Source organism: Notolepis coatsorum (assembly GCF_963971535.1).
Source record: "Notolepis coatsorum genome assembly, chromosome: 19".
NCBI lineage: Eukaryota > Metazoa > Chordata > Actinopteri > Aulopiformes > Paralepididae > Notolepis > Notolepis coatsorum.
In genome coordinates this window covers 44,313,402-44,330,970 of record NC_140183.1, presented here as the reverse complement: position 1 = coordinate 44,330,970, position 17,569 = coordinate 44,313,402, and the positions used below count along the sequence as shown (strand labels likewise).

General features: G+C 42.8%; 1 protein-coding gene across 1 annotated transcript in view; it reads left to right on the top strand.

The window, feature by feature from the left end:
- LOC311246028 (uncharacterized protein) overlaps positions 1–17,569 on the top strand; it is a 90,270-nt gene that overhangs the window by 5,840 nt on the left and 66,861 nt on the right. The window contains exons 5-13 of the mRNA XM_084336094.1: positions 30–89; positions 5,200–5,253; positions 5,346–5,390; positions 5,484–5,510; positions 5,626–5,670; positions 5,833–5,877; positions 7,222–7,275; positions 7,774–7,842; positions 9,651–9,719. Of these exons, the coding sequence (XP_084192220.1) occupies positions 30–89; positions 5,200–5,253; positions 5,346–5,390; positions 5,484–5,510; positions 5,626–5,670; positions 5,833–5,877; positions 7,222–7,275; positions 7,774–7,842; positions 9,651–9,719 (468 nt within the window). The remainder of the gene's footprint in view (positions 1–29; positions 90–5,199; positions 5,254–5,345; positions 5,391–5,483; positions 5,511–5,625; positions 5,671–5,832; positions 5,878–7,221; positions 7,276–7,773; positions 7,843–9,650; positions 9,720–17,569) is intronic.

The window sequence follows — 17,569 nt, the reverse complement described above, 5'->3', positions numbered from 1 at the left end:
AATGACCTTGTGTTGTCCCACTCCATCAGTGCCCACAAGCTGAAGTGTGTTTATGCGAAAGAGGAGAGAGAGGCCCCGCAGGAAGTCCAGTGAGTATACAAGCATCCCTGTCCAGAAGACATTATGGTTATGAATGAATGAATTATTTATTTCGAATGTTTACCAATACAAATAAATAAACATAAACAAATAATTTGTAGATTTTTTTTTACAAATAAACAAACGAAAAGGATAGGTTTGAAGCCGAAGGCTTATAGAGCAACCTACCCCTAAATCAAAAAACAAATTCAAAAAAGTTTAAGTTTTCAAAATATAACAAACAAATTAAAATAATAATAATCAACAATCAAAAATCAACAAAAACCGACCCAGAAAAGAACAAAAAAAGTTAAAGTTTGCAAGATAAAACAAACAAACAAACAAACAAACAAACAAACAAACAAACAAATGGTTATCAATGAAGGAGACCTTACTAAGTCAATAAGAATATGCAAATTCCAGTATTGTGTGTGTGTGTGTGTGTGTGTGTGTGTGTGTGTGTGTGTGTTCATGCTTTCTACCTAATTATATCCCCAAAACTATATAATAGATTCATGACATTCATGACTTCCAGAGGAAGGACCCTATTGATATTGGTGGCCCCATGACCTTTCCTCGAATCAGGCAACACATTTGCCATAAGGATCTATCAAGGCCGCCATATTGGATTTTCCTAAATTTTGGATTTCTTTCAACCTGTTTTCCTGATTCTCACAAAGCTGTGTGGCATCTAGGGATCAACATCTTTAAATGTATAATTTAGATAGTTGATAGCATCGGCATATTTTGACCACTATCACTGGGGCACATGCCCCAGTGTTGATCAGCTGTGCTCCAGTGATCCAGTTGATCAGGACTGCTGTTAATACTTCGCTTTGAAATATTATAGTGAAATATTTTGCACTGTTGTCGCATTTATCTTGTTGAAATCCTCCAACAGGCTCTTTTTTGTAAGTTGACTGGTTTGCACACCCCTATGACAGCTAATACATGGTACTGTACATCCCAGCAGTCAGCTGGCCTCACGCAGTTCACAGGTAAAATCACACAGTGCTGCGGTCGCATTCTGTCATGATGGCAACCCCGCCAGCTAAGAAAGTTAAAGCTAAAGAAATTCGGGCATTCCAGCCCTCGTGGACAGGTTTGTGTGTCAGAAGGGCCGTGCTGTGTGTAATTATGTTGAAGGCTTGCCAAACAAAGAGACAATCAAATCAAGGATAAAAGATATTCCCATGTCAGCTCGAAGTGTCGAGCGACGCATCAATGAAATGTCCGAAAATATCAGAGAACAGCAAACAGCTGGATTAAAAGATGCTCCGGTGTGCAGCTTAAAGGGACCAAGTAAGCAAAACAGTGCCAGGGATCTCAGGTAGGCTGCGGCAGCTGTTTATTTTCCTACACATGGCGTGTTAATTTGAACGTCTTTCTCTCTCTCTCCCTCTCTCTCTCTCTCCTCTCTCCTCTCTCCTCTCTCTCTCTCTCTCTCTCTCTCTCTCTCTCTCTCTCTCCTCTCCTCTCCTCTCCTCTCCTCTCCTCTCCTCTCCCTCTCTCTCTCTTTCTCTCTCTCTCTCTCCTCTCCTCTCCTCTCTCTCTCTCTGGCCTTGCTCCGGTGGAGGGATTGGAGGAGGGTGTGCCATCATGTTAACGCAGCCTCAGTTAAACCTTGCGACGACTGAGTTCTGGTCATGTGACACTACACATATTTAATTGAGACCCTTTATTATTTCAATTTAGCTAGAAATACATTGATACATCATTCAGTAAAATTTTCAGAGCCTTATAACAAAAACGTTATTACGGTCACCATTGTGACCAGTGGGATTCTTTTTACTCAAAATGTGAGTATTACCAAGTCACCTTGTGTTCTTAAAACAATGACAATAAACATTATTAGTTTTATTAGGTTGAAATAATGTGGTTGTGTACTTATTTTTTCTGTTAACTTATTATGGATTGAAAACTGAAAACCAAACAAAATGTGCTATATATAGCCTACCGTCTGCGTCGAATATGAAATAAAGGCATCTAAATGATAAATTTTTTCTTTAAAAAAAACAAGCTCAATCAAAAGATTCTACATGATTCCAAAATAGTGAAGAAAATGACTTTAGGAAGAACAAAGGCAGAGGCTCTGGTCCTTGCTCCAAAGGCAGTGGGTGATGTTCTCAAGGCCTTTACATCAGACAAACCCCTCCCATTCTCCATACAGATGGATGCATCTAACCTAACCCTAACCCTAAAACCGAAATAAAGTAAAAAATAAAATAGTTACAAAATCTGCCCATTTTCGCCCAAAAAACGGGCAAAATCGGCAAAAAAATCAATTCGCGCGCCAGCTTCGTATACCTTGGTGCCCCCCTGTGCCCCAGTATAGTGCTTGGTCTAGATACGCCCCTGGTTGATAGGCCAAATTGTATGACCACCAAATCCAATAATTTCTTTTAAAGTGAAGTGAAGTGAAACACGAAGTGATGTGTTACTTGTGAAAGCTTTGTCTGATTTGCACGAAACCTGACAAATATGTTCATCCTACAACTGCAAAGAGGCCTGTGAAGTGTGGAGTCATTTGGCCTCATGGTGGCGCTATTCTCACAAAACTAAAAACATTAACTCAACAGCTTGTCCGATCATAATGACATTTTAAATGTGCTGTCCCTTTGTGATATCCTACTGATATTATCAATATGAAAGTCATACATATAACAATATGGTCGCCATTTTGATTTAGTCTAAAACATTTTCTCCCTACTCCTCCTAGGCTGTTCACTCCATTCTCACTAAACTTATTGTGTGGCATCTATCGACCACCGTTTTTAAAAGTTGCCTAAAGGAAGTTGGTAGGCTAAGCCGTGAGACTGGATTGGAGGCATGTTGAAAAGATGTCATTGAGGATTGGGGTGTCTCGTCGTCAAACCGGCGCATCCGGCTTTACTCGTGATCACATCTTCTTTTAGAGGAAAACAAACATCCCTGTAGATTGCTATTGTATTTAGCCTGAATAAAAACGTTAATCAGGATGCTTACATTTGAAACATTTGGTTAATACATCAAGTTAAGTCAAGCAATTACTTGATTTTTTTTACACTGGCCAACATTTAGCATTTGTGCTATTGTGAAAAGTTACATTTGATCCATTTCAGGCCCCTTCAGCCTTCCCCTATGGTGTTGCAGGATATTTCCACATTTCCCTACCTGGACATTTAATATGATGCTTATTTATCTGCGGGTGACTGAGCACTAAGACTTATCTATCTGCGGGAGCACTAAGACTTATTTAATTTAATTTAATACTTAGTGTATTTAGTCTAGCGGCACGGTGGTGTAGTGGTTAAACACTGTCGCCTCACAGCAAGAAGGTCCAGGGTTCGATTCCCGCTTGGGGACCAGGTTTCCATGATGCCAGTTACCCAGGTGGGGTATCTCCCAGGCCTTTCTGTGTGGAGTTTGCATGTTCTCCCCGTGCTCGCAAGGGTTCCCCCCCCCCCCGATAAGATAAACCCAATGGAAAAACATGCACAACAACAAGATCGCTAACGCTGTGGCGTCCTTGACGAAGACGGACAGGAGCTCTTGGATTGGTCCCCTGGCGCGGCTCACGTTGCGCCTGTCTGCTCCCGGCTGCCCTGGGGGGGGAAGGATGACGGGATGGGTTAATCGCAGAGACGAATCGCATACATGCATCGCATGCATGCCGATTAATGATCTCTGAGCAGGTCCTAAATTATTATTATTATTATTATTATTATTATTATTATTATTATTATTATTATTATTATTATTATTATTATTATTATTATTATTATTATTATTATTATTATTTATCTGCGGGTGACTGAGCACTAAGACTTATCTACTGTATTTGCGGGTGACTGAGCACTAAGACATAATGACTATTTAATTTAATATTATGCTTATTTATCTCCGGGTGACTGAGCACTAAGACATAATGACTATTTAATTTAATATTATGCTTATTTATCTCCGGGTGACTGAGCACTAAGACATAATGACTATTTAATTTAATATTATGCTTATTTATCTCCGGGTGACTGAGCACTAAGACATAATGACTATTTAATTTAATATTATGCTTATTTATCTCCGGGTGACTGAGCACTAAGACATAATGACTATTTAATTTAATATTATGCTTATTTATCTCCGGGTGACTGAGCACTAAGACATAATGACTATTTAATTTAATATTATGCTTATTTTATCTCCGGGTGACTGAGCACTAAGACATAATGACTATTTCTGGGACTTGATCTAAGGACTTATGTCAGTCTGTTTTGTTCTAAAATTGCAGATTGCAAACAAATGCCGCCTACCTCCTGTTTACAAGTCGTAAACAGAGGCGTGGCAATTACATGGCAGTGATTATGACACACCGTCGGTCTGATAGAGTATAGACAACCTCAAGTTCAAGTTCAAGTTCAAGTTCTTTAATAGTTGTCATACACAAGTACAGAATACTTTCATACAAAATGCTTCTTACTGTTACGCTCCAGAGACTGTGCTAGACAAGATAGTATCAAATAACATAGTATAGCATGTAATTTAGAAGAAGAAAATGAGGTCACAGTGTTCGGTATAGACATATGTACAATGTTCTGAGTTACCATATAATATACAATACTATGCAGCGTACTAATGTACAGTACTATCTAGTGCAAAGCAGAAATGGGATGAGGTACAATTTAGGTACAATTTACAGTAAGGTGTACGAGTTGTAGTGCAATCCTTCATCAATAAATATAAAGTGTGGGGAGTGGGTGCTACGGTGTGTTTGTTTAAAGTGGGTGTGTGCTATAAAGTGTCAGTGCCAGCTACTGACAGCACAAGTCTAGTTTTGTAACCTGCACCAACTTGATTGTTAATTGAGCGTGTACAGTATGTAACATGTATGTAAGATGTATCTGAATATCATCTGGCTGCATTTACAATGTTTATGTGACATGTCTATTGCATGTTTGTAATTTACGTGGTGTGTGTGTGTTTGTTGTTGTTGTTGTTGTTGTTGTTGTTGTTGTTATTGTTGTGGTGATGGTGGTGGCGTGTTTGCTCTTCAAATCACAGTTTGCGTCACATTAGCCTCTAATACGTTACTTTGACAGAGTTCACAAGTCAAGCTCTAACATTATATCACACTCCTTCCAGGGTAAAAAAGGGGATGTGGGCTTTAGCGGACCACCTGGTATAAGAGGATCGAGAGTAAGTTTTACTGTAAAAACTAAATTAATTCACCCTATTTCAGTCATTGGTCTTAATGCAGCTCATAGCCATTTTTGTCTACATTTTAAAAGGGAGAGCCTGGACTGAGCGGTCGTCCTGGAAACGAAGGCCTGGAGGTACAATGCTTCCTCTTTTTTATTGGCATAACTCGTATGACCTCTTTCTATTGCTTGTTAAACACTGCTTGTTTATTGTTGCTTCTTTCACAGGGCCGTTCAGGTTTTAAGGGCAATAAGGTGAGTACAAATTAACTTAGCTTCATCACTTAGATTGATAGCTAATGGCTTTGACTCAAGTAACTGGTTGTTTGAGTGGTACACTTTGGTTCAACTTGCATATATGATCTTTCAGGGAGAGAGAGGAGACTGTGGCACTCCCGGAGAAAAGGGAGAAATCGTAAGTTTAAGCTTTAAGTACATCATTTCATTTCAACCCTTCCTCACCCTTCCCTGTGTTCCTAATGAAAAGGGAGAAATCATAAGTTAAGCTTTGCATAATTTACTTTAAACCATTCCTCACATCCCTGTGTTCTTAATAAATCCCAATGTCATCCGGCAGGGCCTTGAAGGACCCCTAGGCCTGCACGGACCAAGAGGAGAACAGGTACAATGATGCTCATTATGAACCATACGGGCAAACAATCCCCCAAAGATACATTCTCATATGCAGCTCCAGTATTCTGGTACTTTACACACCATGCTTATTTGAGGTTAAGGATTATAACTATATAATTTCACATATGAAAAAGGAAGCTACCCAAAATTGCTCCATTTCTGATCTTGAGGGTGTTTCCTCAAAGTGTGCTTCTTCATGCCTTATTCCAGACATACGACAGACGACACATACTAGGCTACGCACACAGTGTGCCAAAGTGTTACATGGATGACAAAGACATCTCAACAGATATGAGACAGCCCGGTCACTCTCAAATATGGAAAATGCACCCCTGCACTTATGGAATGTGAATATTGGATTATGGCTAATCCTGATTCTAATGTGACTATCCAAAGCAGTGAATCCAGGCTTGCAGGATATTATTCTTACAGGAGCAGACTTTGTGTAGTGGGATTAGTGCAGGGGCATAGCTGCCTGTGGCCACTCTTCATCCTCTGTGGTACTGGTCAGAGTGTCAGTATAGCCTTGTTGTTCTGCCAATAGGCCCTGAGGGTGGAACGACATGAAAGCCACAAGTTTTAATTTTTCAATCCCTGTGTATTTCTCTTTTAAGACAGGTAGGGTTAGTGCAGTCTGCAGATAAGCCAACTCATCTACAGTGGGGGATTTCTAAAAATGTTTTTGTAATAACTTTCACATTTAAAGTAATAATCTCAGTAAATTTTCATGTAAATAAATGTCCATTTACACAATAGTGATTCCACTTATACCCGGTCCATGAATGATTTTACATTTGTTGTTTGAATCACTGATATCCTGTAGGATATTTCCAGGGGAAAGCATCCGGTGCACAGGAAGTGATGCAAAATTAGGAAGATCTGCTTTTATCTTCTGTGCCCTCAACATATGGAATGTTTTGCAAAGCACTTTAAAACTCAATATTTTTATATCCATTGGTCTATAATATCAACAATTTCACCTCAGTCTGTAGTTGTTTTAATTAATTTAAATTGTTTAATTGATTGACATTTCTGTTTCTATATTTATTTTGTGTTATGTACTATACCTCTCAACGTCTTTGAGATGATCTTTCAAGATTAAAAAAAGATTGAAAGAAAAAGTGCAACACCAATGAATGCTTATCACTGGATGTAGAAAAAAAGGATCTAGCAGATTACCACTTTAAATTAATGTATATATTTATAGGCTGTGAGGAAATAGATGCCTGAGTTTGTTTTTTGGAGCAGATAATTTCAGCAGATACTGCAGTGTTTAAAAAAAACGTGTATGGCACATCAACGCATTTTCTAAAGTCCCATATTTCTTTTACAGGGTGCCAATGGGCCTACAGGAGAAATGGGACTGGAGGGCCCAGCAGGATCTAAAGTAAGCCTTGGAACTTTCTGCCAATCACATGCAAGGATGTCCAGACACTTTCTCACATGAAAAAAAAATAAAACACTACACAACATCTCTATTGTCACGCTTGTTGTGGCAACACGAGATGACATTTAAAATGTGTGTTCAAGGCCATTAGAATGCTGACCTCTCAATCACTATAAGGCTGTCTGGAGCTTCCCAACAAGGAAGTCCTTATCCCAAGGGAATGAAGACCGATCTATGGAACATTGTGGAAAAGTTCGGACCATAAACAAGAGCAGATTTTATAAAAGGAACCAAGTGCTGTTCATTGTTTCTTAAATGCCACAAAAGGTTACATTTCCCAGTCATTTGGTTTTATTGGTTTCCAGGACCGTCTTTAGCTGTAGATTTAAAGATGTTCCTTATGCATGATTGCACTGCATGTGGGAAACACAATTGTACAGATTTGTGACATTTTGTTTCAGCCGGTCAATACTTGAACCAATAATATTCCTCCCACAGGGAGACCGAGGAGCCACTGGTGCTTCTGGGCCAACTGGAGACATTGGGATCGGGTTCCCTGGACCCAAGGTGACCAAGACTTTACCTGCCAGTCAGTGTTATCCACACAGCTGTCATCAAAAACACTTTCATTTGCCAATACATTGAATGTACAAGAATTTGTTCTGTTGAAAGTGTTGCACATTATGAACACCTTACAGAGTTCATGGTAGAATGACAATAAGACCTCATATAGATTAGATTAGATTAGATTCATATGTATTGTCATCATACAGCACAAGTACATTACAACAAAAAGAAGTTCTAACCAGACTGCAAGGTAACAGTAAATTGCATAACAATATACAGTGTAACAAGTGATTAAATAGAATATATAACAAAGCTACTTGGTAAATATGCTAATCTGATAGACAGTGCACAGGGATATCATGACAAACAATAGTGATAAAACTAGATTAGATTAGATTGGATTAAAATCTATTGTCATCATACAGCACAAGTACAGTACAACAAAAAGAAGTTGGCATCTAACCAGAGTGCAAAATACGCAATACTGGCCAGTGGTATACTAACTAGTAAGAGTAGGTAAGGAATATATAGATATAGTATCTACAGGTATCAGGGCCGTAGCCAGGGTTTAGAAATTAGGGAGGTCCATTCTTTTTTTTATACAAACTTTGTTACGCAACTGGCTAGCCATTATCTAGAGATAATGTGTTTGTAATTTCCAAATAAAAATCTAATCAAATCAAAAAAGCAGTTTTTGCAGTTGAGCTACAGGTGTTGTATATTATACAGCCTTTTCGTGCATCTTTATCAAGGGAATCCTTATCCTAATGATTTTTTAAATAATATTATTATGATGATACGATAATGGACCTAGGTCAAAGTGGGCTTAGCTTAGCCAACGCGATGCTGACAAAATAACGTTAGCTAGTTAACTGCATTCGCTACAAAAACAATGCCAATAGCTTATGCTGCACTATTTGACATTGACTGACTGAGAGACCACCAGCAGTAGTCTCACTTTATGATAGCATTATTACAAGTATGTTATCATTCATATTATTATTGACATTCATTTAATTATTCATCATCATCATGGCATGGCATGGCACACACAAACTACCTCAGGCTCCTCCTGCTCACTGTCCCTCGGCCCTGGCAAGCTCACATGCTGCTTCACTGCCTGTGTCTGCTCCTTTGCCTACTGTGGGTGACGATGTTGAAGCTGCAGCAAACATGTCTGTTATTTTATTACATTTATTACATTTTATTACAATTTCTCCGCACCCCCTTTACGCTTCTTCTGTTTATCCATTTTGTTCTCAAACGAAAAACAGGTGGGGGGGGGGGGGGCTTAGTAAGAGATGTGATTGGGCCAGCCCAGTGTCAGTCAGTACCAATGGGCCGCTGTCCCAGCCTAGTCGTTGACCAAACTTAAAATTTTGTTTATAAATCAATTATAACGGCCCAAAGGCGCGTCGGCCCACCGGGAAAATGTCCGGTATGCCAGATTACCAGTCCAGCCCACGGCGCAGGCTTGTCACTGCTGTTCTGTCACAAGAGCGTGCATGCTTTGAACAAGTAATGTTAGTTCAAAGCAAAGCCACCTGTATATCCCCTGGGCAGAAGCAACCAAGTAGTGCTGTAGCTAAGCAGGGGGGAGTACCTTTGCCAAACATCAGACATTACCGGACATTTCAACTCCTGACTGTACATTTATATTGTGACCTTTATACTGTATATATATCACTCCTCCATAATACATTATTATACATGTATACATCATGCATTATGCATTATGGCTGTGGCTGTGATGGGAAGTGAAATGAGTGTCCAGTATGATGCTGATTTGAAATGTGTCTCCATCTCAGGGTGAAAAAGGCATCTATGGGAGGCCAGGCCCCACAGGTCCTACTGGGATAGGAGAGCATGGACTGCAGGTAGGCATTAAGGAGATCATGTTCTTGTGTTGCCTTCAAAGATGTCTGCGATTGTTAGGGTAGCGCTAACTTGAGCCCACGAGCAGAACACAGGGAGAGGAGAATCGAGCGGTTTAGGTTGTTTATTCCACAGGTACCATGCAGACAGGGTTATTTGAATGTACAGGAATGTGCGACTGGTGCGAGCAGGAGCCCTCCTTTGTGATTTACAGGAACGTCCAGGCGGGTGGTAGACCGAGCGGCAGGCAGTCCTGGGCACAGGGAGACAAGGGTTAGGGTAATGCAGAGAAACAGACAGGGTAGCTAGTAGGTTACGTCCTCGTACCTAGGTAGATGTAGCAACACTCGGACAGTGAGTGGCAGGAACCGCAGGGCTCATATCAGCGCCGGGTCTCAGGTGTGCAGATAGGACTTGGCTGACAGCGTGTGGAAACTGCGACAGGAAGCTGCCCATACAAGGGCGTGGAAGTAGTAGGTGAGAGGGAGGCCCTGGCTGTGATTGTAACAGCGATGATCATAGGTTTCGCTCTTACACTGTTATCCAAATGACTATTATATGCAGTTATGCAATTCTGCATTAGAGTTAATGATACAACAAAAATATCCTTGGTGGGGGTTCCAGGGACAAGATCTTAACAAATGGGGGGTCTATCATTGGCCTAATATGTATCTACAGTGGTATTAATTTTTGTTTTTTGCATCTTGACCATAAAAAACTCAATGACAATCGACTATATCATTAGATCCATAGCTAAAATATTTAATATAGTTTTAGCACTAAAAACACCGGCATGTACCCCCATTTCACTGGCACAAACGGCCATACGCCCACAGCGACCTCTGGCGTCCAATGAGTTAAAAGTATTTTTTTGTTGGAAAATATTTGTACAGTACTTCAACTCATTATAAAGAGAATTCCAGAGTTTGACTCCCACCACTGATATACACATCTGTTTTAGGGTTGTCCGTGCACACTGATGTTTAAAATGACCTTCCCTTCTATGCTCTCCATGTTGTGATATGAGGACAAACCTGTTTTGTAGATTGGCTGGTAATGCTTTACTTTTGGCCTTGTGCATAACTACTAATGTCTGTAACTTAACTAGCTCTTGCAATTTCAATAATCCAGAATTAATAAATAATATGTTGGTGTGTTCTCGATAGTCTGCTTTACAAATAATCCTAATAGATCTCTTCTGTAGGATATACAGTGGTTTTATATTACTCTTATAGGTGTTACCCCATACTTCCACACAGTAATTAAGATAAGGCAATATGAGTGCACAGTACAATGTTCGCATTGCTTTGTTATCTAATACATATTTTACTTTATTCACAATAAAAATACTCTTAGAAATAATTTTCCTTACGTGTGCAATATGAGGTTTCCAGGTCAAACCTTCGTCCAGCAATACTCCCAAAAAACGCAGTTCTGTAACCCTTTCAATATTAACTCCATCTATTGACAATACAACATTTTCCTCTTTTTTTCTCTTGCGAAAGATCATAAACTTTGTTTTTTTCACATTTAATGATAGTTTATTTTCCTTAAACCATTTCTTGAATTTGTCCATTTCCTGCATGATAATGCTTGCTAAAGCTTTTAAATCATATCCTGAGCTGTAAACATTTGTGTCGTCCGCAAATAATACACATTTCAATAGTTTTGACACTTCACATATGTCATTGATACAATAAACAGTTTAGGTCCTAACACTGAACCTTGTGGTATTCCACATTCAATGTGCATATGTTCAGATACGTTTTTTCCTTCGCGCTCTGGCACCTCAGTACCTCACTGACCTCCTCCACCCCTACACTCAGTCACGGTCCCTGCGATCCACGGACACTGGTCAGCTCTCCATCCCCCGAACCAGACTGCGGACCTTCGGGGACAGAGCTTTCAGTGTGGCAGCTCCCACCCTCTGGAACTCCCTCCCTGCAGAACTCTGCACCGCCCCAACTCTGGACTCTGCTCAAAACCCACCTCTTCAACTTGGCCTTTAACCCCTAATTTCTCACTTTATATGTTGTGTCTGTCCACTATGTGTGTTACTTTGTTATTTCCCCCCCCCCTATGTAAAGCGACCTTGGGTCTCTTGAAAGGCGCTATATAAAATGAAGCTATTATTATTATTCATGCAAAAAGGCTACATTACCCGCTGTGAAGACGACAGGCAGCAGCCTGGAGCCCCCGCCAGTAGGGACCCCCCCGAGGGCTGACATAATGACTGTACTCAACAAAAGCGACAGCAATTCAAATGGATGATATGCAATGAAACGACAGTAGGAAACCCCCTTAGGCGCCCCATGGCACTTGTGTTTTGAAAAAAAAACTAAAAGAAAATCTTCACGTGTAAATGAAACTTTCAGCCAGCAATACCTACGTATAATAAACAAGCAACATGAAGAGGATTTATCAATCTGGAGCAGAAAAAAGAGGAGGAGGATAATAAACTATGTTTCTATATTTTTATAACAACTGACTCAATCTCAATTTCTACAGCTTACTGGCATGGCTGATTGATTGATTGATTGATTGAAAAGTTTATTAACAGATTGCAGAATGGGTACAGTACAGTACAGCTCAATACATACAATTGTTAAGGGGATGCAGACCAGAGAAAGACTTTCGTCTTGTTTACATCAGGGTCCCCCATTTTCAATTCATCATAACATATATGACATACATGACATACAGATAGACAGTACTGCTACATCTATACATTTATGACATATCAGATTTGCAAATACAGTACTGTTTGTGATACAAAAAGTGTCCAGAAAAAGAGTGTATATACATTTGACGTAGAAACTGTACATTGGGGGAGATTGGGTGGGTGGGGTGGGGTTGGGTGGGTGGGTGGGGGCTGTACATTGGAGGTGGGGGGGGCACTGTACATTGGAATACTGACAAAGCCATACTTGGTCATTTACTGTACAACTGGGTTAGGACATTTGTAGGAATATTAATATATATATAATATAATATTTTAAATATTCCACAACAGAACTATTCGGTACAGCCCTAGCATGTTTTGATATTGTCAATTATCTCACTTTTACTAGGTGACTAACTCAAATATGCCACCAGAAAAAAAAGGAAAATGAACATAGGGAAGTTTTTTAGTAAAAGGGCAGCAGAGACAAGTGATACAGGGACACAGGTAAGGTCTTACAATGGCTTAGTGATTATAACAGTGCAGTTCAGCATTTAGTAACCCATACTTTTTGTGAACATGTTTTTGATACTGCATTCTGTTGAACACACACCTCAGAACACCTCAGAAATAATAGACAGTTATGATATTACATTCTGCTCAGCATAATTTGTATGCAAAATATTGTGGTTCCCTCCTTTAGTCTGTTGACACATTTCTATACTAAATGCTTTTGTAGTCCTGTGTCATACCTAAATGTCATATAAGTGAATTGTATAGAAACAACTCACCAAAAGTGACTATTGCACAACTGATTTGACCAAAAATCCCCCCCTCCCTCCCTCGCTGGAAAATCTCCCTTATTTTTAAATCACAATGTTGACAGCTACGCATATGAGTGAAGCTTTGACAATAGTATGGAATGGTCTATCGTATCAAAAGCTTTCTTGAGATCAATACACAAAGACCCTCACCACCCCAATAACGGCCTGTTCCAGCTGCTGAGGTCAGGCAGACGCCTGCGAACCCCAGCTACTAGGACAGAGAGGCTTCGGCTCAGCTTCTTCCCCCAGGCCATCAGAGCCTTGAACACTGAACACTGAGTGCCACAGAACACTGAACTCTCCACACACAAGCGCACATGAGCACACACATGACACGCACGCTGTACACGCTCGCACACTAGCAGCCACTTTAACATGAGCAAGCACACACTCATGATGCACACGCCCACACTTATGGCCACAAAGGAAGGGTCACTTTAAAAATAGTATAGCAACAGTAACAGTGTATTGCACTACCAAGGGACCTAGCATGTCCTCCATGCTCTGTAAATAACTATGTACAAATACCGAGATGCCCCACTATGTTACCTGTTTATTGCACAATGTTGTTTTATTGGATTCTATTATATGTTGTACCACTGTTGTTCTGAAGGTCCAGATTAACACTGAAAGTCTGCGTTTATTATTTTGTATAACTTGTATATTGTTTATATATATAAGATATATATCTTTACGCCATCTGTTTGCATAATAGTATTCTTCGCTTGCCTCATTGGGTCCCACCCTTGACGTTGTAGGCGCCAGAGACGAGCCCCCCTAGACATGGTTTCTAGACATGTTCAGACAAGTTCGGACAAGCCCAGAGCAGGCGCATTGATTCGGTACAGGTAAATCGGCTGAGCCCCATAGGAATTAGTTTGAGTATATATATTGTAGATGGTGCAAGCAGCCGCGCGGCAGTAACATAACAGGAGAAGTAGCAGAGCGAGAGCGTGATACGTCCGGTACAGTTGTACACAGACCTACAAGCAGTGTATCGTTACAGAGAGCTAATGGCTACTTAGATACGACTATAATATTGTAGAGCCATTATTGGCGCAGTATAGTGACTTGTGTAAGCGAAGTAACGTGGAGAAACGTATAGTTAAACCCAGCGGCGTTTGGATATAACTACTCATTGGAGACCGTCTGTGGGTTAGCTTCCGGTACAAACGAAGCTAGCTAGCTACCATCTATGCCAACAGGCTTTTGGATTAATAGCTATTAACCCTGCCATCGGGCGCTAGGATTACAAGGACCGGTTCCGTACGAGACCCCTTTTCTTCCAGCGACGACAGGATTATCCGACCGGTCTACAGTTCCTCCGGAGCTTGGAGCTCCAGAGGGAAACCATCGTCTCCAGCTACCATTTGCTTTTCCCAGTATCGCCTCGTTTTTTCTCACTCCCTGCAGAGCTCCGGTCGAGTATCCGTAACCTAGGAACTATTCATTACCGCTGACTTTGATACCCTGACATTCTATTATTAAAAGCGAACCGTGATAATTAATATGTATGTTGCTATGACTATTAAAATACTGTAAACTTGGTATCCTTGTCCTCGCGCCGTCAATTGAGTGTCCGCCATTTTGTCTAACTATACTGTCTGGCTATTAATATTCTTTAGTAGTGGTTTAATCTAAACAATCTTTAATACAGTCCGGGTTGTGTAGCCCCTTAGCTACAATTGGTCCTTCGAGCCGGAGGGTATCAGTAATAATAATAATATTAGTGATAATATGGCCAGCGGCGGACACTCTCCAATCGGCTCTCCCCCATTAGAGCGCCCTAGGCGCCAGCGTCAGCCCCCTCCCCACTTGGAGAACTACGCTGTAGATTTACCTCCTAGCTTATCTACGAGGACATTAAACAAGGATAACATTAGTAGCTCAAGTATGCCCAACCTTATCGACCTGTCAAACCCACCGGTAGAGACCCAAGCTAGTTTAAGTGAAACTGACTTAGCTCACGGGGGGGACAAGCGGGACATGACTTGACTATGCCCATAGAACACCGCGCCCCCGAGATGGACCTCGGAGCGCAAGAAGGTAAAGAACGCGCCCCCGAGATGGACCTCAGAGCGCAAGAAGGTAAAGAATGCGCCCCCGAGATGGACCTCGGAGCGCACCAGAGTAAAGAGCACCGCGCCCCCGAGATGGACCTCGGAGCGCGGGAGAAGACAAAGTACAGCGCCCCCGAGATGGACCTCGGAACGCGTAAGGAGACCAGGTCACCGCCAAGCCCTGCCAACTCCAAATCACCATCATCAGCGTCATCCCCAAGCGAGGCCGACCAGAGGCTAGCGCAAGTCCTGATCGCCACGCTAACCGCTTCAGCGGAAAGAGACCGTCTCCAGGCGCAACAAGAAAGTGAGCGTGAACATTCCAGAGTGGAAGAGAGACGCCTCCAGGCGCAACAAGAGAGTGAGCGTGACCGCATCCAGGGTGAGCGTGACCGCCTCCAGGCGCAACGAGAGAGTGAGCGCGAACATCTCAGACTGGAAGAGAGTCACCTCCAGGCTGACGCCGCGATACATCTCAGACTGGAAGAGAGGCGCCTCCAGGCTCAAGAAACCATGGAGCGAGACCGCGCAAATGCGCAGTGCGAGGCAAAACGAGACCGCCTACAAGCACAAATGATGGAGCAAGCGCTCCAGAGGGTGACTCCCCACTCTTCCACCCGGAGCTCCCGGAGATCATCACGGCACGGGTCAAGGGCACCTTCCCCTCCCCGACAAACCTACACGGGAACCCGCCTAAGGGAAGAACCTGCTTACGTTGCAGAGCAGCTAGCCGAGCGACTACAAAGCCTAACGGAGGACGAGGGAGGACAGAAAGCCCACCCGCACGACCCCATCTCAGACCAGGAGGAACAGTGCAGCCCCGGTCTCAGTCCCGACACGCTGCGTTATGAACCCCCAACACGTCCCAGTGGGGAGTTCGAGCAACAGACAGCACAGAGGAATAGTGCCTGGGAACCCAGCCTCTGGTTCCCGCCCAGCACGAACCAACGACCCCACGTACGGGGAGACTCGCCAAGGAGGCCTCTCCCCCCACGTGCGTCAGTGTCACAGCCATCCATGGCATCCTACATTGGGACACCCACATTCCCAGACATCACAAGAGAAGACCGAGCTGCGTATGTGCCTAGAGACAATTATGTCCGGAGTACAGGACGAGTCATACAAGTATGCCATCCTCCTTAAGCACCTCAAGGTAACTAGAGCGCATAACATAGCGCTGGCATACTCCAATTCACAAACTCCCTATTCTGACGCCCTGGTTGCCCTCGATGCACGTTACGGACGTACATGGGACTATGTCATTCAGGAGATACGTGAGATTGAACGTCTCCCCCCAGCTAAAGACAACCGAGCCCTGGACGACCTATCCGTCAAAGTACAATCCCTGGTAGGGATGCTCGGGTCCCAACGAGAGAAGGGGATGTACGAGTTGTACGCCAACTCCAACGTGGAACGTATATTAGAGAAGCTCCCCCCATTCCGCCAAGAACGTTTTCGGCGGCAAAGAAACCACCGTGACCCAAATGGCCCAGAACAATCACTCCTGGACCTTGCTGACTTCCTAGCCAGGGAGGTTAGCAGCCTAAGAATTGACACCTTCGCATGGGGTGGCTCGAACATTAAAGAGGGACCGAGAAGGTTTAAAGACCAAAGCAGGCCCATCACCGTGATGCACCAGGCCGAGTCGGTGTCACAACAGAAGAGTCACAACCCCCCCGCCAAGGGAAAATGGAAGATCGCATGTCAATACTGCGACAACGAACACTGGCTGTCACAGTGCGACGCATTCAAGAAACTGACCACCGACGACGTAAGTCAGTGGATTAAAGCTAACCGCTGCTGCTTCCGCTGCGCGCACGGCCACATGGCAGCAGAATGCCGCCTTAAGAAGAAGTGTGGGCAAGTGTGACGGCGCTCACCTCGAAGCACTGCACGAGAGCAACAAGCGAAAACCCGCCCCACAAAGCAGCTCGAGAGCAGAAGTACTCTACATCGACCCCGCGAAGAGTGGGAGCTCCAGGGTGCTCCTCAAGGTGGTACGAGTACTCCTCAGTCACGGAGACAAGGTACTCGACACCTACGCCATCCTCGGCGACGGGTCAGAGAAGACCATCCTCCTCGCCTCCGCCGCGACCCAGTTGGACCTGCGGGGTCCAGAGGAGACCATGACCCTCCGTACCATTCGTCGAGACTTAAAGACAATCAAAGGTGAAAACGTCTCGTTCACCATTGCAGCGATCGACCAGCCCGAGAAGCGGTACAGCATCAGCAAGGCGTTCACAAGCTATGACATAGGTTTGTCACGCTATGATTACCCCATCCTACAGCTGAGGGAGAAGTACGAA